This window comes from Sander vitreus, chromosome 5 (genome assembly GCF_031162955.1).
Source record: "Sander vitreus isolate 19-12246 chromosome 5, sanVit1, whole genome shotgun sequence".
In the NCBI taxonomy this organism is placed as follows: domain Eukaryota; kingdom Metazoa; phylum Chordata; class Actinopteri; order Perciformes; family Percidae; genus Sander; species Sander vitreus.
In genome coordinates this window covers 23181569-23208300 of record NC_135859.1, presented here as the reverse complement: position 1 = coordinate 23208300, position 26732 = coordinate 23181569, and the positions used below count along the sequence as shown (strand labels likewise).

The window sequence follows — 26732 nt, the reverse complement described above, 5'->3', positions numbered from 1 at the left end:
ACATCTGAGTGGAATTTCTACCTCTACAAAAACTGAAGCACTTAAATTAAGGCATATCCTGATTAGTCTTATTCTCTTTTCACTTCCGCACAAAAATAAAAGTCAAATATATATAAATCTGAAGTAATCAGTTTTATTCTTTTCAAGCTGTATTAATACCATAGCTATTTTAACAGCACTAGAAAGCACAGAGCAGATTCAGCAATGCCTCCATATGCCAATATTGTCTTTATTATGGGGAATTTCCTGCAGGTGCAAAGCTAAATATCTTTTATAGTTTGGAAGCAGACATAAGGCACCCAATGAGATGTGTCCCATTAAAAGGCATTGAAAATAAGTATGCATATTTAGCAGAACGCTGCACATCTCTCCTCCAACTGCACTTTCCCTCCTCCTAGAGCACTCTGTCTCTCTCCTCCATGCTCCTTTTCTCCCCTCTCCTTCTTTCTTTCTTTATGATGGCAATTGTTCCTTTTCATCACATCATTGGTTGAAAGAGAACTTTAACACGCCGTTGGCTCAGCAAGAGCTCCACATGATTTGATAGGCTGAGAGCTCGCCCCCATCGGTCCCTTTGGGCTGTAAAACAACAGTCTAGAAGCTTATTTTATGAGTGCACGCCTCTGCTCTTTGCATGTTTATGTCAAACATTTGGAACAAATGGCATCCATTGGCTGGAACAACACAGATAAATCTAGTCAATTCATAGGCAAGAAGAGCAGCACAGGCCACTGAGAAAGTGGCCCACTTGATGGCTGACAAGAGGAGTGCTTGCATTATTCAATTAATACCTGAAAGGGGTATTTTTTATGCAGCATTTACTAACGCATCCACTAGTCAATGTGCGCATGGCACGCACAAATACACAAACACACACCCATATAAACACAGGGACTTGTGTTTGCATTCTGGGAAAAGACTGGACTCCCCTTCCATTTTGCCAAATCAAATATACAGTGAGAGCAAGCTAAAAGGCACTTTCAATCAGCCGCTCTGGGTCTGTCTGTCAATCTGAGAACAACAACAATCTAGCCTACTTGGAGTGGTCTAGTCAACATCCATTCCCCAATAAATTCAATCAGTGACGCTTTGTGTGTGCGCTTGTGAGTCGCGTGTTGTAAGTGCAAGTGTTTATTGGAGAGGCAGAGCAAAAGACAGACTCTTTTTGACAGGGTTGTTTTAGAACAACAAAGGATCATTTTAAAGTGACAACTGAATGTATAGAGGATGTTGAATATTTAAGGAAAAAGATGTAGCTAGAATATACATTTTACTTTGAGTCTAATCCTATTTCTCATTCAATGACAATAGGAAACTCTAGTTCATCAAATAATCTTAGAAAGCCAAGTAGCAGAGTTAACAGGCCTGAGCTAATGACATTGATGTGGAGGGCTGCACGCTGGAGTAACTGACTGTTTGAGACCAAAAAGCAGCACTAGCAGGCTCATCATGGACCGGCACTCTCATTATTTGGCCACAAATGGAAATGCAAATCGCTCGCTTTGCTGCGGACGCCTCAAATTTATTAAACTAAAAGGTTTAATTTCCATTTTTCTCTGCATCAGCTTTATTTATAAATGTCGTGCCCTATGAAGACCCTGTTATTTTCTCCCTCTCCTGCAGGCTCTTAACAAATCTGCTCATTAATATGGAAATGGAGAATCAATCGCTTTTCCGGCAACAGAGCGCCGTTTCCCTCTGCGGTGTGTAATGTGCTCTGACTGGTCACCAGCACAAACAAATTCACATGCATGCATACAGACAACATACAGTATATATAAAGCTATACATGATCACATATTTATATAGAGTATCTATTTATATTGGCGATCACATAGATATAAAAAGGAATAATGCATTTTACTATATGGTCGTAACATTTGTTCAATACTGTATTTTCCAGCCCATTCAGACAACTATTAGACTATTGCCAGAATGGCACCAGATGTTGCAGCATTAATAACCCATAATATCAAGTCCTGCTTATCCAACCTTTTCAGGGCCCTAAAATAACACTCATAGACCTTAATGAGATCTAATTATGCACAAGGTTCTTATTCAGGGCAATATGATGATAATTGCATCTGCGGCTTTTAACACTTGGTCGGTGCTGGCCAGTAAATTGCTTCTCTCTCCCTCTCTGTCTGTCTGTCTGTCTGCCGCTCTGTCCTCTCCGTCTCTTTTTTTTGTCTTCCTACAGTCAACAGTGGGGAGTGAACTATCACACCTATCCACTCTGGTCAGCGACCTAATGAACATTTCTAAATGGCCATGACCAGCTGGTTAAAAGACTAATGTAGCTGCTATTAGCCAAAGCGGTTGTTTCCTCACAGTCATCTGTGGAAAGCAGTATAAGAAAGGCAAGAGAGAGTGGGCTAGGACTGACAGGTCCCTGCTTTCACACTATTCTTCTTCATACGCGCACACACACACACACACACACACACACACACACACACACACACACATATATACAGTACATACGTACACACAAGTTGCCCAGCATGTTTATCTTTCACATTCTGAAGCAAACAAACCATGCAACGTATTCTCAACCCACAGTGCATTAGTGCTTATTAGGGCCTCAAGGTGTGAGTGTACGTGTGTGTGTGTGTGTGTGTGTGTGTGTGTGTGTGTGTGTGTGTGTGTGTGTGTGTGTGTCTTATTAGGAAAATTCAGTTTCACTCAAGGTCTCAGCACTGCGGTTGCAGACCACTGGCCATTGATTATTCATAGAGTCTGTGATTGGGTCCATTAATACAAGATTAGGGAAGGAACCGGTGCTCATTTTGTGTGTGTTTGTGTATGTGTGAGTGTGTTTGTGGACAGGAGTTGAATTGTAATGAATCCACAGTTTGTGTTTATCTAGAGTCTATCAATGGAAAACATTATATAGGTACAGTACATAAAGCAGAAGGAGCATATTAGCAGAGTATGCAGGTGCTTAGTTACTTATTAACACAAAGGCATTAGTATAAGTTAAAGGTATTAGGTGTTAGGCCAATATAAAACCAACACAGTGCCTTTGTTTAAAAGTGAGCAATAGGATTCAAACAATAAAAGGGAATATTTTAACCTCTGTCATTTACCACATACTGTAAGATTTCCACCTAATAGCATTTGTTCGTCAATTGAAACTTAATCTGAGTAAATGGTGCTTAAATGTTTAAATCACATTTACAGGCTGTCAACTGATGTGATGTTCTTCACATGGTCACCCTTTGTTTAAATGAAAATAAATTGATGGCAAATGAGAAAGGATTCTGCTAAACGGGTTGAGGAGACCTATTGGATAGTAGCTCCCCCAAGTGGCCATTTTGGTCAACTAACAGATCTCTCTCTCTCTCTCTCTCTCTCTCTCTCTCTCTCTCTCTCTCTCTCTCTCTCTCTCTCTCTCTCTCTCCCCCTCTCTCACTCCCTCTCTCCCTCTCTCCCTCTCCACCCCTCTCTCTCTCTCTCTCTCTCTCTCCCTCTCTCTCCCTCCCTCTCCCTCCCTCCCTCCCTCCCCTGGATTCACCTCTCCACAGGCAAGAGACCAACTGAGCAGCAGGCACAATATTCAATATTCATCATAATCATTAAGTTTTGCTGTGGTATTTGACTTACATGACCTCAAATAACATGTTGTGTGCATACAGTACAGTATGCATTACATACACAGTATAATAACTGATGTAAAAATCTTACCAGAATACTGGAATCATTTTCTTTGTTTTATTTGTTGTCAACCTCACAGCCCATTTGGGTGCCTTTTAGTTTCAACTGTGTTTTGGGGTTGGTAAAGTTTGATTCTTTAATTTCTTTTCAGAGGGTGTGTCTGAGAAACAAAGATGGAGATGGTAAAAGAAAGCAGCAATAAATAAAAATGTTGGTTGACATCTTTGGTATATGGATAACAAATTCCATTCACAGCACTACTGTATATTGAGTACAGGCACGCAATGATGAAAGAAGTGTTGAGAGCTTAATTGCAATTACTTAATGTAAAAAATACTGCATTACAAGTAAATGTCTTGCATTCAAAAGTTTACTTAAATAGAACCAGAGAAGCATTATGAGCAATGTGTATTATGAGTGTATTGTATTTTGGGATTATTATTAAATGGTATACACTCATTTAAGCTATGCATATATTTCATATCCAACTCTCAATCTTCAAAGTAACTGCAGTTGTCAAATAATTGTAGTAGAGTAAAAAAAAAAAAAAAAAGCAATATTCCATCTGAATGGTATAGTACAAGTAAACAGTAGAATAAGAATGGCAATACTTGAGTTATGTACAAATACTTTAAAACTGTTAGGCTGGAACCAACAGGGCAAAGTGGGCAACTGCCAGGGGGTCCAAGACCCTCAGGGTCGCCAAAAGCCCCTCAGGTTGAGTGTCAGTTGGTTTTTGGCAACTTGCACAACTGCATTTGTTAGAGAATTTGCACCACTAAAAAGGTAAAAAAAATCAACTAAAGCGGATCCTGTGTTATTAAATAATCTTTTAGTGCTGTCCTATATAGGGGCTCTGTGTTGTGCACATACCAGACATATCCTTAAAGAAAAAGCCTGCTTATATTACCTAACAAACAATACAAACAAACTGACACACAGAAAATGTGGGGTGAGGCAGTAGTATTTCAGCACAGGAGGTTTGGTTGATTTCTGTGTCTGTGGGTAAATAATGAAACTGCCATGTAGTGCTGTGTGCACTGTACTTAAAAACTTGTGGGCAATGTAGGTACATACACCCTTCACAGAAAGTGGGAGATGGGGGTGGAGGTCAATCGAGCCCAACATAAAATTTTGCCCTCACATGTTAACCTCACCATGTCTCAAATGAAAATGATGAGTGAAGAGGGGCTTATTTCTGTAATTTAAATGTAATCATCAGTGTTCGAGTATTAAAACAACCTATAATTTTATATATGAGACACAAAGGGCAGATGCTCCTCATCCCAGTACACTGTGCACTCTGTCCTGATGGCCTACCTGTCCAGGCGTCATGCTGTCCGCGGTGCTGAAACAGTGACGTAGGAAGATGCCGCTCATCACGCATCCTCTCCTGCCATTTTTGTGCTACTGGCTAGCTTGCTAAGCAAGGGGTCTCCATCAGCAGGAGGCGGAGAAGACTGCAGGCAACCAGAGAGAGTCAGTCAAATCAAGAGACTGAACCTTCCCTGGAGAACCGGGGAGCCCTTACACACAGGAAACCGTTATTAGAAAGGCTGTACGATGTCCGATTTTGACAGCAACCCGTTCGCAGACCCGGACTTCAGCAATCCCTTTCAGGTAGCTAGCTAGCTAGCTAACGTACGCTTCAAAGCCCAATGAGGCCGGGTCTGCTAACTGTCTTAGCTTGAACATTTCCGTGGTATACGGCTAGGTACCAGAACGAGCTAATCATCATTCACACTATTTATCTCATCACTAACACATTATGTGGCTGTTCACTTTGTAAAATACGCTGTGACGGATTAGCTAAGGTGTTTGTTTTCAACGTTGTAATAACCGTTATGCCAACTAAGAACAAAGACACATGATGTTAGCTGGCTAGCTCTGCCCACCGTCAGTAAACATTTGCTGCTGGCACCCATAGATATATGGCTGGCACCTTCTAAATAAGTTAGCTAACCGGCTGGTTAGCATTGTGTGCCTAAGTTACGGTTATCTCTAAATGTCGCTGCAACGCAGGCTTAGGATATTTAACTGTTATTGGAATTGTATATTGTCACAGCAGTGCTCTAACATTAATTTAACTTTGCATTAATTCAATACACTGCGCGTATAAACGTCGCACACGATATTGACAATTAACATGCTCTTGAAACATTGACTTCCTACTCATCTCAGTGTGGAGTGACACAGAAGGTAGATTTATCTTGAAAAATGCTAAACATTCTGATAGTTATGAATATAGCTACTAGTTTGTTTTTCATGGTAGTGTGCTAGATGCGCGCGGCAAACTACTTATTTGTGCTACAGTTGTGTGCACAGAATAGTTCATTCTCCCTTTTAAACTATCTTACCTTTTACCATGACCAACAGTCTGCTGGTTTTCCTAACAGGACACCTGAGTGGGTCATTTAAATGTGGAGTCCCTTCCCTGCAGGTCTGTTAACAGTGGTGGGTGGAGTCTGGGTTGGAATGAAAATCCTGCAAACTGTTGGCTCTTCATGGCACATGATGGGCCACTATAGACTACCATAGACTGTCCTGTCATGCAAGCATGTAATTAGTGGCATTTTCCACTTCTCCTACTCCTGATCCCATTTAATAGAGTTGCAAATAACTACAAGATTAAGAAAGGCCACTTCACAAAGAAGAAAGATTAACATTGTTATTGTGTTGCATGTACATTTTCCTCTCTATTACCTGTTGTCAACACAACAATAATAACTGATTAGAACATGGAAATTAATAGACCCAGTGATTGGGTGATCAGCTGGAGTTTTCATAAAAATTATAATTATTTGATTTTGTGGTTGGAATTTTTACCCCCCTGAAACCCTTCATGGTCCTCTCTGTCCTGTAGGATCCTTCGGTGACGCAGGTGACCCGGTCTGCCCCTCCTGGTGGCCTGGAGGAGTATAACCCCTTCACAGACGCCAGAACGGTCAGCTTAACTAGCATCAGCATTGATGAGTGTGTTTGTGTGCTTCTGAGTCATTAACCTCATTGTATCCACTACCCCCTTTTCTCTTCCTCCACCTCTCAACACAAAGTATTTCACTGACAAAATATGACTGTGGCCTAATTAAAGTTTTGATTCAGGGTCTGTCTTTTGATTGCACAAATATTGATATAGTAGGTCTATGCCGGTTTACAGGCGGCCCCTGGGAATGCCCCCAAAGCTACTCCTGCCCCCTCCCAGAACACACAACCTGCCATCATGAAGCCCACAGAAGAGCCACCAGCTTACACACAGCAACAGACTCAGGTACTACACACAAAACATGCATATATATATATATATATTATTTTTTAGCACATACATACAGACACTCTGTCACTTTGTTTCTGGTTCACATTTACTTTTGTCCTTCATATATGCGTCTGTTTTCTGATGGCCCAACAGCGGCGTAATGAGGTACTGTCTTCAATCTGATGTTTTCCGTACCCCTTCGTGTCACTGTCTTGATTAGTGTGAATTAATTTAATGCCCTTTCGCCACTTGTAGCTTTCCTCTTGTAGTACAATTTTAGAGCTAGTTTAGTACTAACTAAAGAAGACAAGTGAGTTAACAACAGTAGCTGATTGCTTTTCCAATCATAACCCCTTTTTTCCCTTTTCTAACTAGCACACCTCCAAGCTTACCTAAGTGGAAAAAACCTTCATCACTTACCCGATTAGATATAATAACCCCTGTCAGATGTTGGATTGTGACTTTTAAGAGCATTTCTGTGTCTGTGTTAGGACCAAGCGCGTGCTCAGACTGAGTTGTTAAGAAGGCAGGAGGAGTTGGAGAAGAAAGCCGCAGAGCTTGATCGCCGGGAGAGAGAGTTACAGTCCCACGGGGCGGCGGGAGGTCAGTCAGTCACTTTATTCACTCACTTAATTCATCAACCTCAGAGTCTGAATGGTCATTCCCAATCAAAGCTGGATTCATCACCGTGTTACAGTTGATGGGTTACCATGGCAACTACACCATTTAGTTGTGATGAACATTCTAAGGCTGCGATCAGACGGAGCGCTTTTTGCAGGTTGAAAAACATGAAGCGCACTACACTGCCTTTTTTGTTGAAGTCTACAATTTAAAGCAGCTTGCTTCTTCTTTCTTCATTTAATTTTTTTTATTGTTACTAAGCAACCACCAGATCACCCATTCTTAGCCTAACCATTATTTTGCTGTGACATAAACTCAAAGATCTGTACCTTTTTATTTTTTAGATTGTTAGTTAGTTAGCTTGTTAGTAGCTAGTTACCTGACCTAGTGAACCTATTGTATCCAGCAAGAGAAACCACTAGTTTCTCCTCCATTAATGTTGTTCCCATTAATTGTCGTCACCACCACAGATGGCCCGCCTCTCAATTCTTTCGATTGGACAATAGGAAAAAAACTCAAAATAGGGGGAAAAAACATGAGGCACTCAAGCAAGTCTTTTATTTAAAATAGTCTTATTTTAGATTAGGAAATAATTAAATTAATTAAGTCATGGTTATATCAACAGTCACTAAACTTTAACTTTTTTTTTTTTTACTGTGAATTGGAATGTGAATTTTTTCACGAAATACCTCATGTCATAAATGTGACCAGCCTCTTAGACACACAGCAGTTAACATGTCATGAAACAAATGTGAACTCCCAGCAGAGCAAAGACAAGTTGTACTATGCAAAATGAAAATCTGAGCTTTTTGCACTACATTGTCAAAAGACAATTGGAGAAAGTATGCTAGCATCAGTTTTGAAATAAATGCTAAAGATTCCTAATTAGAGTCATCAAAATATATAGGCCACTTTTAAAGCTATCCAGGCCATTTAAAATATAATAAAGAGTCACAAACATTTCTCAGTTCACTCAAATATTTGGATTGGAAGTGTACTGTAAGTCATAATTTTGTTCTGATCCTTGCACACTCATTTTATATAAGTATTCTTCATGGTATATTCATTTAGTGATACGATACATGGCTTATCATCTATATACTGTTGCCTTTGTCCACACAGGGCGTAAGAACAACTGGCCTCCCCTGCCAGAGAAGCTCCCCGTTGGCCCATGTTTCTACCATGATATTGCAGTGGACATTCCTGTAGAGTTCCAAAAGACCGTCAAGATCATGTACAACCTTTGGATGTGTAAGTGAATCATCTGACACACCCCAAAAAGGGCAATATTGTAATATTATCGTCGTCATTTATTTTAATTATTCCACACACTCCCATCAGACACTGGGTTTACAAGACGAACCCACTAGGGGTGACCCCTAATAGTTGAATATTCGATGCTTCGATCAAAGGAGCCCTATTCGACTGCCAATCTCATAGTCGAATCTTCGCAGAGACGTAAAGCACCAGTTCAGACCAAAGATTCGCAACGAGACGAGTTGAAACTTGCAACTACTTGCAACGCGCCAGTCTGTAATGTTCTGAAACCTGCCAGTTTACACCGATGCGGTATGAATGACTCTTTGTACTTCCGTTCTAACTTCCGACTTTATGGCTTTTTTTGTAGCTGTTTTGCTGCTTTGTGGATAATGTTAGTGAAATGCATGCTACAGTTGCATTTCTAGTGATGAAACAGCGAAAACCTAATGCCGCTCGCTCTCTTCAGTCACTCCCTAGCTCGCTCGACCACATTACCACATCGCGGGCGCTCGTTGAAGCTTCAGCCAGCCACCGTCCAATGCTCTGCTATTTCAACCAGATGACAGTTTATAACCTAAAATAAATCATAAAATGTATTATCATTTTATTTCTATAGTTATGAAATGAGGATCATGCCATTTTGGCTATATGGGGGTGCTCAATGTCTGATTTTACATAGAACTATCTGATTTTAGTCACTTTGTCATTAAACAAGCTTCATCTGCTCATTTATCACACAAGGACATTCAAAAAAACAAAGAGATATTTTGTTGTTTTTCTACCAGTTCATGCAGGCACGCTCTTTGTGAACATGTTCGGCTGCCTGGCCTGGTTCTGTGTGGATGCATCTCGCGGTGTAGATTTTGGCCTGGCCATGCTATGGTTTCTGCTGTTTACCCCTTGTTCTTTTGTCTGCTGGTACAGACCGCTTTACGGAGCTTTCAGGTAAGCAGATGCATGGAAAATTGCACCGTCTTCTGCAGCATTAGAAAGAAGCAGAAACATGTCTCTGTAGACAAGCACCGTGTGCTGATAAAGCAAGTATGAAACTAGTAAAAAGAGGTGGGCAGTTGACTTTAAAAATATTTTTGCAGGGTTGTAGAAGCTCATTCTTTATCATATTTTCATTTTTTAACCCTACACTAATTCCCCCATAATAAATTTGTTGTATGGGAAGAGAGTACAAAGTGAAGATATGGATAAAGATAGACTTTCACAGAGAAATTCACGTTTAATGAAGGATGAATTAGTGACGGAGTTGTAAAAAATGCCTTTTATTTTATTATCCAAACATTGATCTCTCTCTCTGCCTTGTTCTCTGTGTCCACTACAGGAGTGACAGTTCATTCCGCTTCTTTGTCTTCTTCTTCGTCTATATCTGTCAGTTTGGAGTTCACGTTCTACAAACTATTGGCATCACTGGCTGGGGAACATGGTGAGTATTTTGTGTTTTTACTAATTCTGTACCTCCACGAGTGTGTACTAAAGTTCACTCACATTGTCATTGTTTTGTTTTGCTAGTGGCTGGATCGCAGCGTTAACTGGTCTGAACACCAGTATCCCAGTGGGCATCATCATGTTACTGATTGCAGCTCTGTTCACTGCACTCTCTGTGGGCTCGCTCATTATGTTTAAAAAGGTAACACAATCACAAAGTGCCTCCAAGATGTCAGCACCGATTCCTATGTTTAATAGACTCTACCTGAGTAGCTACATTAGCATCTGATTATTATTAAAATAAGGTTAAAAATAGGCTAATGACGCAAATTATTTCAACACAAGCACTATTAATGAATGTTTATATTGTTTGAATGGAGATTGGACAGACTCTGACTAACATACTGATCGTGATAGGAAATGTGAGTCCAAGCAGGCACTATCATGGTTGCAAGAATAAACACAATACTGTGTGTCGTTTTTATTCACTACTAATGTTGAGACTAACGTCAGTGTTGTGATTAGCCAGAAGGCGTAATATCTGCCTAACTGTATCATTCAATGCTGCTAAAGGCCTTGCAGTAGATTTAAGTCACTTGACATGATTCCAACTAACATGTTTTTCTGCTCTTTCCAGGTGCACGCACTGTATCGTACCACTGGTGCTAGTTTTGAGAAGGCTCAGCAGGAGTTTGCAACTGGGGTCATGTCTAACAAGACCGTTCAGACTGCGGCTGCCAACGCTGCAGCTAATGCTGCATCCAATGCTGCTCGTGGGGCCTTCAAACCTCAGCCATAAACTGACACACCCGCATACATGAACACATGCTCACACATACAAGCATATACAAAAAAACACCCAAAAGTTAGAGATGCACAACTCTGGCCCTGCAGGCTCTCAGATCAAATTGATTCTATTTATGATTATTGTTATGCTAAGATTGCCCTGCACTTTGCTTAAAAAGCACAAAGAGTCAGAGCCAGAAATAACAGAGAAGTTAGTCAGATAAAGTAACCAGAGTTGTTCACCTTAACTTTAAATCAAATTTCAGTAAAAGCTATCCGACATCCTTCCTGTCTGCTTTTTAGTCAGATGACTGCTCACATCCCTTGAAACATCCACTAAGTGACTCAAGGTTTGCTCTGAGTGTGTGTGGGATTTCATTTCACACTCTCTCACTCGCTCTTTCCTTGCTCTTCTGTCACCTTGAGGAGATGTTAGATCAGGCAGAGGTTAGCAGTTCTAGCATACGTTTTTTTTTTTTTGTTGCCATGGTGATGACCTCCAAACAGCTTCCTGCCTGGTTAATACAGTTTAGAGTTATGAAAAGTGATAATCTGATCATGGGGTTTTGCGCATAGTTCTGTTTTTTTTGTTCACATCCCAAAAGTACACCGTGTGTTGGCTGGGCCTGTGTGTGAATATGTATTTCAGAATTGTGGCTCTGACTTATTTTACTTTTTTTTTTAATCCAGTGCTTGGTCATTGTGCTCCGAAAGGTCAATTTTACCTTGTCTTACATATGTGCTTCTATTCTGAGACAAATACCATCTTGGTAATTCATACAAGTAGAATATTTTGGTATGTTCTTATTTAAGGACCTGCCTGCAGCCCTCAGCAGTGCTCCAATGACACCTGTCAGTTGAACAATTATGGCCACTTTTGGCGCTTTTCCATTACGTGGTACCTGCTCGACTCGCCTCGACTCTACTCGCCTTTTTTGGTTTTCCATTACGAAAAAAAGTCCCTGGTACCTGCTAACAGGTACTTTTTTTAGTACCACCTCAGTCGAGGTTCCAAGCGAGCTAAGCCGATACCAAAAGGTGACGTGAAAGCGACAGAGGGGGGTGTCCTGAACAAACCCGCCATTTTTAAATAGTTTAGCCAGCTGTGTTTATTTTTGCTGCCTCCAGCTTCATTTGAAACAAAATGTGTCTTCTGGCTGTGGCAACAACAACACACCTTCCACGTTCTGTGTGTGTGTGTCGCGTTAGGTCACGGCAGTTTACTGCGGCGCCGCTAAGACGACCAGCCACGCTGAGGCAGTACTAAAATCTGCAATGGAAAACGGACGCACAGTGAGGCGAGTAGAGTCGAGCAGGTACCATGTAATGGAAAAACGCCATTTGTGTGCTACTTTGATTGGCAATGTGGGCTGGGTCTGTGGCTTTGACAGCATGATAACCACATGCATGTTTAGCACACTCAAGGTAGCAGTCATACTGTTACAGGCCACCAGTTCTCACCTCAAACCTAAAAGAGGTTCAGTCAGATGCTTTAATGGCCTGGTGCACTAAAGGGGAAAAACATGAGACATTTTCATATTTTCATTATGTATGTATGACATTAACAGACTGCCATGTGGCTCCATCTCAGTTGTTTTTGTTGCCCTTTACACTTAGTTAAAAACTAACGCTGCTAGTAATCTCTGAGAGCCGCCGGGTCGTGGTCTCCTGCTGTCATGTTTTCTGTTGAAAAGGACATGTACCATTTATTCATAGAGAGAATGGAGAGAAGTGACCTGCCTTTTCTCACAGAAGATGACCTGTGGTAAAGCTATGTTTTTTCTAGAGATTAACCTGCATACATAAACAAGTAAAAACATTGATACTGTGTATATTTACACAACATAGACTAACAGTCCGTTTTCATTTTTATAGACAAAAAAAATCAGTCCATTTGTTTTTCCTCTGTCAGTATTGGATTGCTGACATTAGACCTTTCATAGGTAAAATGAACATTAAGATAACAGAGGATTGGACTCGATGCCCATTCAGTGATATCACTAAGAAGCATTTATTAATATACAATAATAACAGTGTTATTTAGAACTAAATTGTACAGAATACTGTCACTGAAGTGAAACATGGACATGGGTTACATTTGTGTCTACTTTAGCACCTCTTATAGTGGTGGTGAGTGTCTGAAGATGTGAATGATAGATGACTGATGGCTGGTACTGCTGTTATTACAAATGTATGGACTGAACATCATTGTGGATTAAATACTCCTGTGACTGTTACAAAGTTAAAGATCAATAATTGGTTGTGGAATAAGCCTACATCTCGACAGTATTGTTTTTATTTGGAAATACTTGTTTTAAATTCATTGCACATTTCTTGTTTTACGTTGTATTGCAAAAGACAAATGTTTTTATTTATGGTGTAAGTTATGGTTTAAGTTGTTTGCATTTCAATTTTGTTTGGTTTAATTTGACATTATGTATTATGTATGTGTGGTTTTGTAATGACATGATCATAGCATCAGCTAGATTTAAAAGTGTTCAATGACTTTGCAACTTGACCCTGCAAGAGGTGTGCTTGTGTGGATGGGGATGTGTGTAGGATTGGTATGAAAGGTAAATAAAATCTCCCTCAAGTGTTATTCTATGTCCTGAAAAGCTGTGAGAAATCTACCAAATGTCCATCTGGATTTGTTTTTAAATCTTGGTTTGTGATGTGCTCCCTTGCCATGCTTTACTTTAAGATATTACACAAGTTTTTTTTGCTACCCACATGATTTCCATGATACTATAACAGTTGTTATTTGAAGCCATGCCACAGTGGGTGATTTCTTGATGTATTTGGGCGTGCTGGTCGGCAGTACAGAACGATGTATTTTCTGACAAAAAACTGTTTTTGACGTGTGAACATGTTATTTCACTGAATCAGAGAAGAAACTCATTCAAAAGGGACACCTGTATATTTTGTAAAGTTAATACATTTGATCCCCATTAACAATCCCATGTAAAAAGAAAACGTAATGCACTCTTGTCTGGCCTTTGTCGCATGTGGAATAGTTTGAGTTTTGTATATTTATGGTATTAACATGAAATAAAATTTGAAAGAAATATTGGTTTACTTATTTTCAGAAAGTTACATAACATTTATGTGTACATTGTCAAAAAAATACTTAAACCAAAATTGGCACCAAATATTTGCTTAGCATCAGTGGAATAAGCCAGTCTTACAAACCAGCCTTGTAAACTTTAAAAGGAAGCCATGTCTCCTCATGACCCATTCTCAGTTTTTGTCCAGGATCAACAATATAATCCAGATACAGGATTTGTGAGTAGTTCAACCAAAAGGTTGATGTTCACTGGTCAAACTTACATTTAACCAGGTTTAAGAGGATTGACAAAGTAAGCCCCTCAAATTATTTTGCAACCCTGGTTGGGAAGCACTGGTATGAGCTACTGTTCTGTGTTGTCTTCTTTCCATCTCTAGGTGTCAGTGTTTCCTCAGGAAGTTTGGTTTTACCAGGAAAGAAACATGAAAAAAGGAACTTCGTGAAAGAAAAGGTTTTACAAACATATCACCCATAGAATTACTAAAGAAGGCCTAGTTTATTTGAGTACAAAATACAGACAATCTCTCTTAACACATAACCTCTCATACATGCAGTATCATACAATGTGCCACGGATGCTGTTACTCTTTTGTTAATGTAACAAAAACAGCAGACAGTCAACATATTAATTTAAGCACAGTTTAGAAATGTCTCATCCTCTGTCCACTCACTCTCACAGCAAAAACACTATAGTTGAATTATTGCACATCTCATCTAAAATGAAAAAAAGCAATCCCATGTTACATTTACAGCAACTTAATGAAGCATGGATGGGAAAATGAAAACACGTGAACAGAAGTTGAAGCAATGTGAAATTAAGGACAAAGTGCAAAAGACAATCAGGTCATTTCCAAAAGTACCAAACAAAAAGAGGTCTCTCTTAGTCATGGTCACACTAATTACCCATTTCATCTAGCAAAGACTCCACAAACTCCTTTTGAATTTTTATCAACTTGTTTGTGTCTTGGACATCGTTACAAAGCCAGATTGTGTCTTTATGGTGTGTCAGGTAACCCATGAAAAGCTCTGGTGCAGCCTGCTTTATCTGGCTGTGAGCAAACATCCCCTCAAAGTTCGTCACAGTGAAACATATGGCGAGCCTCTGTTCCTTTTCTGCTCTGTTCACACACTGCCAGTTAATAAGCTGCAAGAGACCCACACACAATCTAACAGGGGAAACTCCCTTTAAAGTGAACAATCCCTTAAGTGGCACATGTAAAGTTAGCTAGAGAGTTGTACTGTCCTGCTGTGCCATACAATCAGAGCATATGGACATTTAGAGTACCTCAACAGTTTATGTCTGCGGCACGCACACACACACACACACACACACACACACACACACACACACACACACACACACGGAACTCGAGTGGACACATCTGCTTGTATTCAGTGGTTTGTTGAGGTTTGCAGGTGAACCGTGTAAAGGAACATTATAATGATGTTAAAAACATACACACTGTTTGACTGGCAGTGTTTAACCTGTCCACAATAACGCTAACAACACATCCACTACCAATTTATTTAACTAATCTGCTTTTTCAGTACAGTGGTTTGTTTAAGGAAATCATTTTTACAAAAATAAACAGTATCTTGGTCAAAAACATTGGACAAGTCTACAGGTAATGCTGCTGTAGCCTTTTTGGCAGTTTCATCAATCATCATTTAGGCCTTACGATTTAGAAAGTGGTTACAGAGGCTTCTATCTTCTCAACAACCAGCTGATTATTTGTATGAAGAAAATCACTCAACACAATGTCTGTCCTCCCTCCACTGAGATCTACAAGTGGCCATATCAGAGAAATTACACCAAGGACGATTTCCTGGAGTTTCCCAAGGTTTTTGAAGGCTCAGAGCAGGCATATCAGACTCTTCCCCTCTTCAATCTCCTCCTGAACCTTATCACTGGAGGTGGCAATCTCAGCTTGTGCGGACAAAACGGCACACAGGAAGGATCCCAAAGTTCCTCCTATCGCTGCGTAGAATGCCCAGCCGAGTGAACACAGAGCCGGTCTAAAGGGCAAGGTCTCAGGGCCGCAGTAGCTGATCACCTTCTCTGAACCCCAACCGGCAGGGTACAGCATAAGGCCCACCATCAGCAACAGGCCTGCAGGGAGAGCAGATAATGAGACAAGGTTCACGTACACGTAAACATCGGGGCTAGAAGCACAGACAGATCACAGTGCACCTGGGAACATGGTGACTCAGCTCAGGTGAAGAATAGGTGTATTTTCCAGCTGACAAGCATTTGATTTGTGATGAAAGCAAAGACCCCATTTGACTGCTTCAACAGTGATGTCACATAATGATAGATTACCTACTCGACAGACCCGTCGAGCCAAACACACCTGAAGGAGCTCATTGTTATAGAATAATGCAAAAAGACTTGGAGAGGTTTGGTTGGAATATCCAACCTCCAACTAGGGAAAAAGTTCAGTGGAACGCCACTAGATGTTGCCAACTTGAAAACGCAGATGTTTCAACTTGTAATCTCAATAGCAACACAGAAATTCCCTTAAGGCCATGGCATGGTTATAAAACATACAATAGGCTTGCATGGACGCGTAACCACTACAAACTCTTCGTCACAGATCCCAGATTATTACCATTAGCTTTGGTAGCAAGTGAGGAGCTGTTCAGCTTCTTATGTTTGCCCATGGTACTTTCCTGTTTCCCTGAGAGTGCTTATTCTGTGGAATCTTCCAATTTCTTTCCTTTTTTACTGGCAACTTTAAACATGTGAACCCAGAGGAAGCATAGCCTATAAATGTGTATATTTCAGTTTTTTGGGGGGCATGCAATATACATATACATTTCATGATTAACACTACATATTTTTGCAAACAAAAAGAAATAGGTACAAACTATTTGATCATTTTTTCAGTTTTTACTTCAGACCTCTATTTAGCAGAAATCATAGCAGATCATCTTGTTTGTCTGTAGCATTTTAGCATGCATTTGGTTTGGTTTAGTAACATGATATGGTCATATACTGTAAATACAACACACACACACATATACATATATATATATATATATATATATATATATATATATATATACATATATATATATATATATATACACATACATACACACACACACATATATATACACACACACACATATATATATATATATACACACACATATATATATACATACACATATATATATATACACACACACACACACACACACACACATATATACACACATATATATATATATATATATATATATATATATATATATATATATATATATATATATATATATATATATATATATATATATATATATATATATATATATATATATATATATATACACACATCTGACTCACCTTTAAAACTATAGGGTAAAATCTGAACTTGTTATGTTAAAATATATTCTAAGCACCTGCATATATATATATATATATATATATATATATATATATATATATATATATATATATATATATATATATACACACACACACAGACATATATACACATACATACATGTGTATGTGTGTGTATATATATATATATATATATATATATATATATATATATATATATATATATATATATATATATATATATATATATATATATATATATATATATATATACATACACCAGCCTTTACTAGGACAGAGACATGCATTCAATGTCTGACATTAACATATATTTAAAAAAGAAAGAAAGAAATAAACTAGAAAATTAAATCATGTGAATTTTGAGTTCAAGTTTTATAAGTTTAGTCAAGTGTACATTATGTATGATTAAGATACACTACTGTGCTATGGGATGTGGGGTTTGATTTAAATTGGGGATCTTTGTTACATGTCATCTCTCTCACTCTCTTCCAGTGTTTTCTTATTTTTCTCAAAAACTCAAATAAAATACAGTCTAACTTGAGTGGAACTGATTCCTGAGAGCACAGCTTGTGTGGAAGATCTGGACACAGAACTACTTTTTCTGTGTCAGATGTGTTAAACACAGACAGATATCTCACCTGCGATAGCCTGGAGCAGTCCACAGATGTTGAATATGCTCTTCTTCAGGATGCTCTGGAAACACAGGCTGAAGATGGAGATACAGGCTACTCCTCCTAGCACTAACACCCCTGCTGCCAGAAACAACATGGCAGCCTGCCAGAAGCCACTGGCCACTTCTCCAAACGTCCCAGCGTAGGGCCCGCAGCTCACCCCTACTCCCCGGGCCCCGACACGAAGGCAGCGGCTGTAGAGGCCAAGAGACGGCCGGTACTCGCCAGAGTCCACTCCCGCCCCGCTCGCACTGGAGTCCGACCGGGGGAATCCCAGCAGCCAATCAGGGCTCATGAAGGCAATGAGCTCAGCAAAGGCCACTACAATACTGAGCAGTGTCCAGAGCATGGAGCGGCATGTTACAATAACATGGCACATGGTGTTAACTCTTTCTTAGAAGGTAACAACCAATAAAAATAAAAAATAAAATGATAAAAAATGTGAAGCCTTGATGCCCTTTAAAGGGAAAGAGCACTGATACTGGAGAGTTTAAATTCCTTTCCTTACAAAGAGAAAGATCCAGTAGATTCCCTGTTCTGATCTTATCCTCTCTGAGCAGATGTTTTACCTTCTCTCACGATACTTTCTTCTTTGCTTTTCCCTCTTCTTCTTCTCTGGTCATCCCTAATAGCTACAACGCACCGAAGCAGCTTCCCTCAGCCATGGTACCGTCTGAAAAGCACACCTACAGACACAGAGACACAAGAGGGTCAGAGACACACAGAATCTGTATACATATGACGTGGAAGTAACTGACACTGTGTACGAGGGGAAAAGGGGGAGAAATGAGGGACTCAGTGTAAGAAGGCTGAACGGCGACCGGTTTCCTCATCCACTATGAATCATCAAGCTCCCTTGTGTTTGCCCCACAGGATGTCTAATGTGTTCCATTGTCATCAAACAGACCCAAGATCTTCCCACAGAGTGCTACTTCACATTCACTAAAAGACAGCTGCGAGTGTAGCATGAGCAACACATCCAGATGTCTGTTGGAACAGTCAAGATGAATCACACACACAAAACTTCAGGTTTATACCGTCGTCATTTTACATTTTACTCAATTACTGGGCCTTTCTGTGATTAATTTTATCTGCAAAATGACAGAAGCCTTGTGTGTTTTGCCACAGAGCAGCTGTCAACACAGATCAGCGCAGAGCTCTGTTGCAGCATGCCGCATTCTTAAAGTAACACACAGTGTAACATGCCAGATCCTCACTGCTGTCAAGAACACACGATGGGGCAGCCTCTAGCTCACCCAATAAGAGTGTTCGCCCCATGTTGGCTGAGTCCTGCAGCGGAGCGGGTTCGAATCTGACCTGCTGCCTTTTGCTGCGTGTCATCCCCCATCTCTCGCCCCCTTTCATGTCTATCTATTGTCACTATAATAAAAGGGAAAAAGCCCCCAAAAGAATAATCTTTAAGAACACACATGACATCAACTGGAACTCCATCATTCAGTTCACTATTCAAATTACAGACTGAATAAAAATTTAATTTCTTTGTTCTTTATTCAACAGAAATCAAAACCTGATTACAAATAACTTGTAACTTGTAACAGATGACATTTTCAGAGCTCTCAGTCCTGTGTGTGTGTGTGTATAAGGAGCGTGTATAGGTCCCAATCAAAGTGATTGTGATACTGTTGCTATGTTATGATTAAGTTGCTGTGAACACACTGGCCTCGGCACGGCCGTGGTCTCATGGGAGAAAGGAGGTTTTCTCAGAAGCCCTCTGATGTCATCATCCAGCATTATGATACACACAGGAAAATATGTGGGATCTAGTTTAAACGCAGCATAGTCGACTCTGCTGTCTTGGGGGATCTCACTGGTATAGTCAGTGATCTCCCAAAAAAAGGTTGTGAGAAGTTCAATGGGTCTATTCACACAAATTACAAAAATATTTTAACTTTTCTCACCCTAATTCTTACTGAATGTGTCATTTTGTTAGTGATGAAAAGTTCAGCACAAAAACATTCATTAAGAGTTACGAGTCAGTCTGACGCCCTGAGGAGAATAAGGATGGTTAAGGTTATACATAACCTCCCCGCCAGCTTCCATTCGGGGTGGTTAATCATCCCACTACATCTTTAGGGAATGAACAAACGATCTGAGTCAGTTCAAGGCAAAAACACTTCAGCCACAAAAGAGCATTATCTCATGCGACTAAAAAGGCTGACTGATTCATCTGAGGTCGGGGTCGAGTAGAAACCAGCTGAACTGGGTCACAATAACAAAGTCACAGGCATGACAGGAACATCTGAAGAGCGCCGGTAAGAGATTTGAAACAATTAAGATGTGGGTGTAATTCAGTTCAGCAGGATTCGGTCGTGTCTGACATTCATGGTTGTTTTAAAGTAGTTTGGCAGTAGCTGCGACAGGTTTGTTGTGCTCAGGTTTGCTTTGTCTTGAGTTTGAAAGTGATGTTTATCTGTAACATTCCCAGTGAAGTTCATCTCATTCCATCTACTTAGTTTGAGCAAAATTTCAGGGGCATGTATCGTGAGGATGATCTGTCAACCTATCTACTTTCAATTTAGACCGTCACACAGGTTTCTGCAGAAAATAAGAAAAGAATATCTAAGGGAAACATGTTTTCATTTGTTATTCTACTTCCAGAGAATTACAGAAACAAGGAAAAGTACAATATAATCAGGTACAGTATTTGAAGTGTGTTTATGTATTTCAGAATGGTTTGGGGTGTGCCCTATTCTATCACAGTCCTTGAGTTTATTCCTGGCCTCCTCACAAAACCATGGCTCTCCTTATTGTGATCACAGTTTCCATTCTGCATTTGTTACAATGGTTTCACACAACAGCACTCACTTAGCCTGACTCACCACACAGACAGTGTTTGAGCGCTATTTATTGCAACCATGACAATAAAGAAATGTATTTTTTTCAGTGTGTGCATCCTGAATAAACATACGTGTGTAAAGGTATGTGTGTACAGTAAATGTGCATGTTTGTTTGAATGACTTTATTATTTTCAGCCATCCAGGCTACAGTTTTGGTTTCTCCGTGGAGCCCTCTGTTTACAGCTGATTATAGTCCATCCAGGCCAGGCATGGTGCTGTCTGTTGAGACTACAAAGCCCTCAAATTAGCAGCTCTGCCTCTTTAAACTACAGGGATGGAGCCTAAACATGCCTTGTCGAGGCAATCAGCAGGCACCTTGTGTGATCTCCCCCAGTTCTTACAGGAAATCTCTTCATTCATACCTCATCATGGTTCTCTGTAGTCTCACTAAGGACTGCACTCAAAGGGAGGTGAAAACTTGAAGGGACTTTTTATAGTGGGGTAAGGAGCACAGCATTTTGAGGAAGTATGTAATGTACATATACATGTACATTAATGATTCTAACACACACAATGACCTCTTTTAACATCTTTATTTGATACGAAAAGGAGTATCAGTACTGTTGAAATGCTACATATTGGCTGATAATGAAAAACACCTAATATGTCTTTAGCACTAGATTATTAATGCTCCAATCATTTGCATTTGATATTCTAATCTGCACATCTAGTGATTTGCATGTGTTTGGTTGCATGCATACATGTTTTAATGTGTCATTTAGCAAGCAGAAAGGTCACTACATCCTGAAAATTATGAATACTTTCCGCTTGTTTGCTGGTTGTTGAATAGACTTCTGGGAAAGTACTTTAACAACACTTCCTTGAGAAGGTCAAGATTTTCTGCGTGTTTATGTGAGCGATGAGGGAGGAGCCATTTACACTTCACGGCACATCAGACACAGAATTATAACTTATTCATAACCAGGCGATCAAGGCACTGTAGGTGAGAGGTCTCAGCCTCCCAGTTGCTTTTGATAGATATCTATCTTCAAACTGTCAGATCTTTGTTACTGCAGCTCTGCGTGTGCTTGTGGAGTCACCATCATAGATATGCATCATCACAACCAACACTGATAGATCATGGAGTCTTATGCTTCTTTCATGACTTCTCCACGATGCTGAGTTTGACTGATGATACAGTAGATATGCTACAAGATGAAAGCAGTAATGTGGTTCTGCATCTGATCTGGACCTGCTCATTCCCACACCGCTGCCCTGTCCTGACAGAAACCAAGCCTGCCACACAGGATTATATGCATGTAGTAAAGGCCTGAAGCCAACTTACACAGTTTTCCAATCCTTCATTCAGCAAGCCAACATGAACAGTCTCCATGCTGCTATGAGACAAACTTTCTCTCATGGAATTTACAAATAAAATACAACCCACAGGCCAACAGCCAGCCATGTGGACTACATGTTTGGCTGTGAAAACCTGTTGGCCAAGCAGCTTGAATGCTCAATAAAAAAATTCTACTAATGAAGCGTAACATCAGTTTGAGCCGAGCCCTTTCAACGCCCCAGAGGAAGCAGTGGATATGAGGCATATGTGGGTCAGTCAGTTGGCCGTTAGTTAAAAGGAGCCCGCTGAGTAGTAAATCTACAGTAATTAGTCTGAGATATCAGCAAAGGCTCTGGTAGCATGCCAAAATGCTGAGGTAATGAGTGCTGGCCACTGTAGTCTGCTTTAGAGAGTGAAAGTGAATGAGGACTGAAGGCGGGTGGTTAAGAGATCTAAAGCACATCACAGTTGAACCAGACTGTTCTATAAAGAGGTTAGACAGAGCCCTCAGAGTTTGCATCTATTTACATAAATACAATTGTGAAAGATGATGGAAACACTTTTGTTTCTCTATAATGGGCATGAGCTTGTCCCTGTTTAGGAAAGCGTATTTGAGCTGTTGGATCACCCACCCAGATCAGATGACCCCCCAGTTGATCTGGGCTGGGAGGACTCCATTAGCTCATTTTGTCTTAACACACAGATCCTGAACCAGAAACCTCAAACCAAGGCAATCTGTTCCCTAAGCTGCTGCGCCTGGTCATGCATCTGGACCAGCCAGGAGGAAGGCCCTCTGACCAAAACCACATAAGAGGCTGCTTCGCCATCTTCAGGGCTACACACAGCTACTCAAACAAGATGTGGACAGTGAGGGAATCACAGACCACTGATGAGGGAATAACCCCCCCTCTGTATTTCCAAGAATCAGGAAAATAAAAAAAATAAAAACAAGAGATGTGAAACTAGTATGATCCCAGTCAGGGTTGGGCAGGACCAAACATATCCCTCGTTCATAAAAGAATGCAGTTGAGCTCCAGGTGAAGTGAGGTAGAATGAAGCAATGTAGCTTGAATACTGAGCATACATCTCCCATATATCTAGGAAATATCACACCCTAAACTTTCTCAATCAATTGCTTATTCATTTTCAACTAAGGCGTCACTCTCAGTCTTCATCAAGTTTCTGTTCTGTTGGGGATGATGCAAGAACAGCAGGCAAGCTGTAACATAGCCAGAATAGAGACACCCATGCCCTTCAGCGATGCCCCTTAAATTCTCATTTATATCTACTGAACAACACCCAGCTCTTCTTTGCCACCAGCAGTCTGACAGGCAGATTTGGGAACTTGTGAAACCCAAACCGTGACTACTATCAGATTTGAAATGCCAAACCTTTGAGCAAAACCTTTAAAACTAAAATGAGAGAATTTGCACACAAAACTAATGAGTTGTACATTATGGCTGCCTTTGATTGCCACACCTAAATCTGTAGCCTTAACAGCCACCTGCTTTCACAGCATGCTACAAACAGAGGAAACAATAAGTCATGCCAAATATACAAAGCACCAAGAGACACAAAGATGAGTTCAGCTTCTTTGGTTTACATGAAGCTTTCTCAATCCTCCCAGATATTATGAAACAACCCGAGCTGCTCTCTTCAAGAGCTCTTTCTTGCTAACCATAACCATGTGAGCCACTGCTTTGGTAGCCCTCCATAAACAGTGAATGAAAGAGTTGCAAGAGGAGAAAATGTTTCCCATGGATAGGCATTTACCACAACTTGTGTCTCATGACTTCAGCCAGTGAGTGAAGGCAGCCATCAAAAGCATGTTTAGTGCTCCAGAGTTAGTTTAGATTTATTTTACAGACCCAGATTAAACACTGTAAAACAATTCAAGCTGTAAGAAGTCTTTAAATGTTGTTCCCCGACTGTGTATAAAGAATGAAGACATGCCAGCAGTTCTAGCTTTCAAATACAACCAGGGGCCTGAGGTTTCGATGACAATAAGAGGCCATAGAAATGTAAACAACAAGTCAACAGGGAGAAGCCCTCCAACAGTGTACTGAAACAATACAGCCCACTTTACTGACGAACAAACAAAAAACAAATACACACCCATAAACTGTGAAAAGGTGCCAGCCTTTGCTCACTCGTCCAGGTTATAATTGCATTAAAACGCATGACTTCCCAAAAGGAAAGTATCAGCCAAGCCCGTTTGTGCGCATGTTTTTGTGAGTGTATGTGCCAGAAAGCCTGAATAAAATCAGCCCACTTCATCTGGTGCCACTCAACCCAAACAAAGGCTGCCAAAGACGTGCCGACACCGGCCCCCTCACTCACTCTTCAGCTCTCAAAGACGTGCCACCGTTGGCCCAGAATGCACTCCCTCATTCTCAAAGACAGGCCGCTGTGGCCCCTAACCTTTTCAATCTGTGCAACACCCCGGCCCCTCACTCCCTGCGCCAACTCTATAGTGGCCCCACAGTTTCTGACACACAAAGTCCATCAGTGACTCTCACATTTTACTTACACAAAGACAGGAATGACATGGCCTTACTCTACCCCCTCCTCATTTCTTCTGCTCTCTGTTTCTACAAAGATGATGGATGTACCACAAACTTTGTTCTTAAGAACTCCAGTTCCTATTACAGTGATGTTTGGACCACATAGGTGTTTTTTTGCATGTTTACTAATAACTAATAGTTGTTTATACTTCATATTACTTCTTAAATTATAACAGTTTTTAGATATCGACCTTCCAGGCAGCTACTGGTTTCCATTAATTACCCTACAATATGAAAACTTTGTGATACATTTTGTCAATGCTATGCTATGCAGAAGAGGCAGAGTTACCCATTTATCTACTGTCTGGTATAAACCTCAATAAATCAATTTGACATATAGCCACAAGACAGTTTTTCTCCATTTACTAAGAAGCACAGCTTGTTTTTTCGCTACTGAAAAATATCTCCTTTTGCTACCATCACATTACTCCATCCAGTGACACGTAACAAGTTTGCACTTGTCGGCTGAGGGTTGTCAAAACTCATTCTAGGAAAAGAAGGCAGGTTAGGGCAATCACACTAAAGTCAATAAAAGCACACTTTTACCATAAAATAAATCCTGGAATTTGTTGGATATTAAAAAGCTGATTTGTAACAGTGTAAACGTTTTTGAGTGCTTTCTGAATGACAGTAGTAATTCCCTCCTACCATCATTTCACTTTAGTTTGTCCTTGAACTCAGCTAGAATAAACACTGAACATTTTCCTGGTTTTGTTTAGTTTATGATGTAGCATCACTTCCCCTCTCAGTGCAGTGTGTATCAGGCAGACCGCTCCATGGGTGGCTCCCCTCCCTACACTTCAAGGACATGGGCTTGTGGTGGAAAGAAAAAAATTGAGCGCAAAGGGCTGCTGCATGGACATGTGTGAAAGACGGATTAAGAAATTAAAACAATAAAAACAATTTTTTTTAAAAGTGCTGTGTAATAAGTAGTTAGGCTTCTCATGGAGGTGCATTCTCTCATCACAGTCATCACATATCCAACTGCTACCAGATGTTGCACCTGAACAAAAAGTTGCAACTGTAGATATCTCACTTTCTCCCAATCCACATCCCTCCAAAAAAACGTTTAAATACCATTCAAATTGTCTTCAGGTGGCCATTTCAGAGTCAGTGAAGCATGCAAACTCCAACTCCTTAATAACAGCTGGGAATAAACAATTGCAATTAAAAGCTTGATTCTGAGAAAATAGATTTAAGGAGTTTTACTGACAGTTTGAGGAACTAAGAAGTAAGATTTTGTGCAGTGTGCGTGTGTGTGTAAAACTCAATCCAGGAACAACCGTTTCATTAATGACACTTTCAGCAACATGAGTCATATCTGCCAGCCAAAGAGGAGATGTGTGGAATAAGTGCCTAAAACAGCTACATTATGTTTTGTTCTCGCATTATCTTCTACTCACGGGAAGTCAACGTGGAGAGATTTTGCAGGCGCAAACGTGAAGAAGCTGTCCCTGTCCTTTGTTTTGAAACGCTGGTTCTCTTCCCGGTGCAGCCCCAACGCTCATTCACTTGAGTCTCCTTTCTTCAGGACGTTATTCTCCACTCACATAAAGCCAGCCCACTATCATCTGACGTCGACCTTTCTCCTCTTCCCTCCTCCCTCCCCCTTTTCCCTTCCCCCACTCCGTTTGTCAGAGAGAAAGAAGAAGCAGAAGAAAAGTTGCAGAGATGATGTGAAAGATGATGGCGAGTTTCTGGAATCCGTAAATTCGCTTCCCATAAACTCCTCCAATAAACGCGTACACACTGATTTATTCACGCTTTCTTTTCAGCTTTTTCTTTGTACGGGTTTTTCCTTTCCCCCCCCCCAATAGACAGAGAATCAATGCATTTTCTCATCGGGCACAAGTAGGATACACTCAGAGATAGTGAACTATCATTTGGAATATATCTTTGATTGCATTGCAATA

At 40.3% G+C, this 26732-nt stretch overlaps 2 protein-coding genes across 2 annotated transcripts; one reads left to right on the top strand and one right to left on the bottom strand.

Annotated features, from left to right (window-relative positions):
• Window positions 1–5040: 5040 nt before the first annotated feature.
• On the top strand, window positions 5041–14079 carry LOC144518403 (secretory carrier-associated membrane protein 1-like). The gene is made up of 9 exons (XM_078251075.1): window positions 5041–5277; window positions 6521–6601; window positions 6815–6925; window positions 7402–7513; window positions 8654–8782; window positions 9577–9736; window positions 10125–10226; window positions 10313–10430; window positions 10866–14079. The coding sequence occupies exons 1-9, from the start codon at window positions 5221–5223 to the stop codon at window positions 11025–11027; spliced, it is 1032 nt and encodes a 343-aa protein (XP_078107201.1). The 5' UTR covers window positions 5041–5220; the 3' UTR covers window positions 11028–14079.
• Window positions 14080–14555: 476 nt separating this feature from the next.
• On the bottom strand, window positions 14556–26359 carry LOC144518404 (LHFPL tetraspan subfamily member 2a protein-like). Its single transcript, XM_078251076.1, has 3 exons — window positions 26223–26359; window positions 18086–18804; window positions 14556–16187 (listed from the first exon to the last, which is right to left on the bottom strand). Exons 2-3 carry the CDS (start codon window positions 18495–18497, stop codon window positions 15931–15933), a joined length of 669 nt encoding a protein of 222 aa, XP_078107202.1. The 5' UTR covers window positions 18498–18804; window positions 26223–26359; the 3' UTR covers window positions 14556–15930.
• Between the last annotated feature and the right edge of the window lie 373 nt (window positions 26360–26732).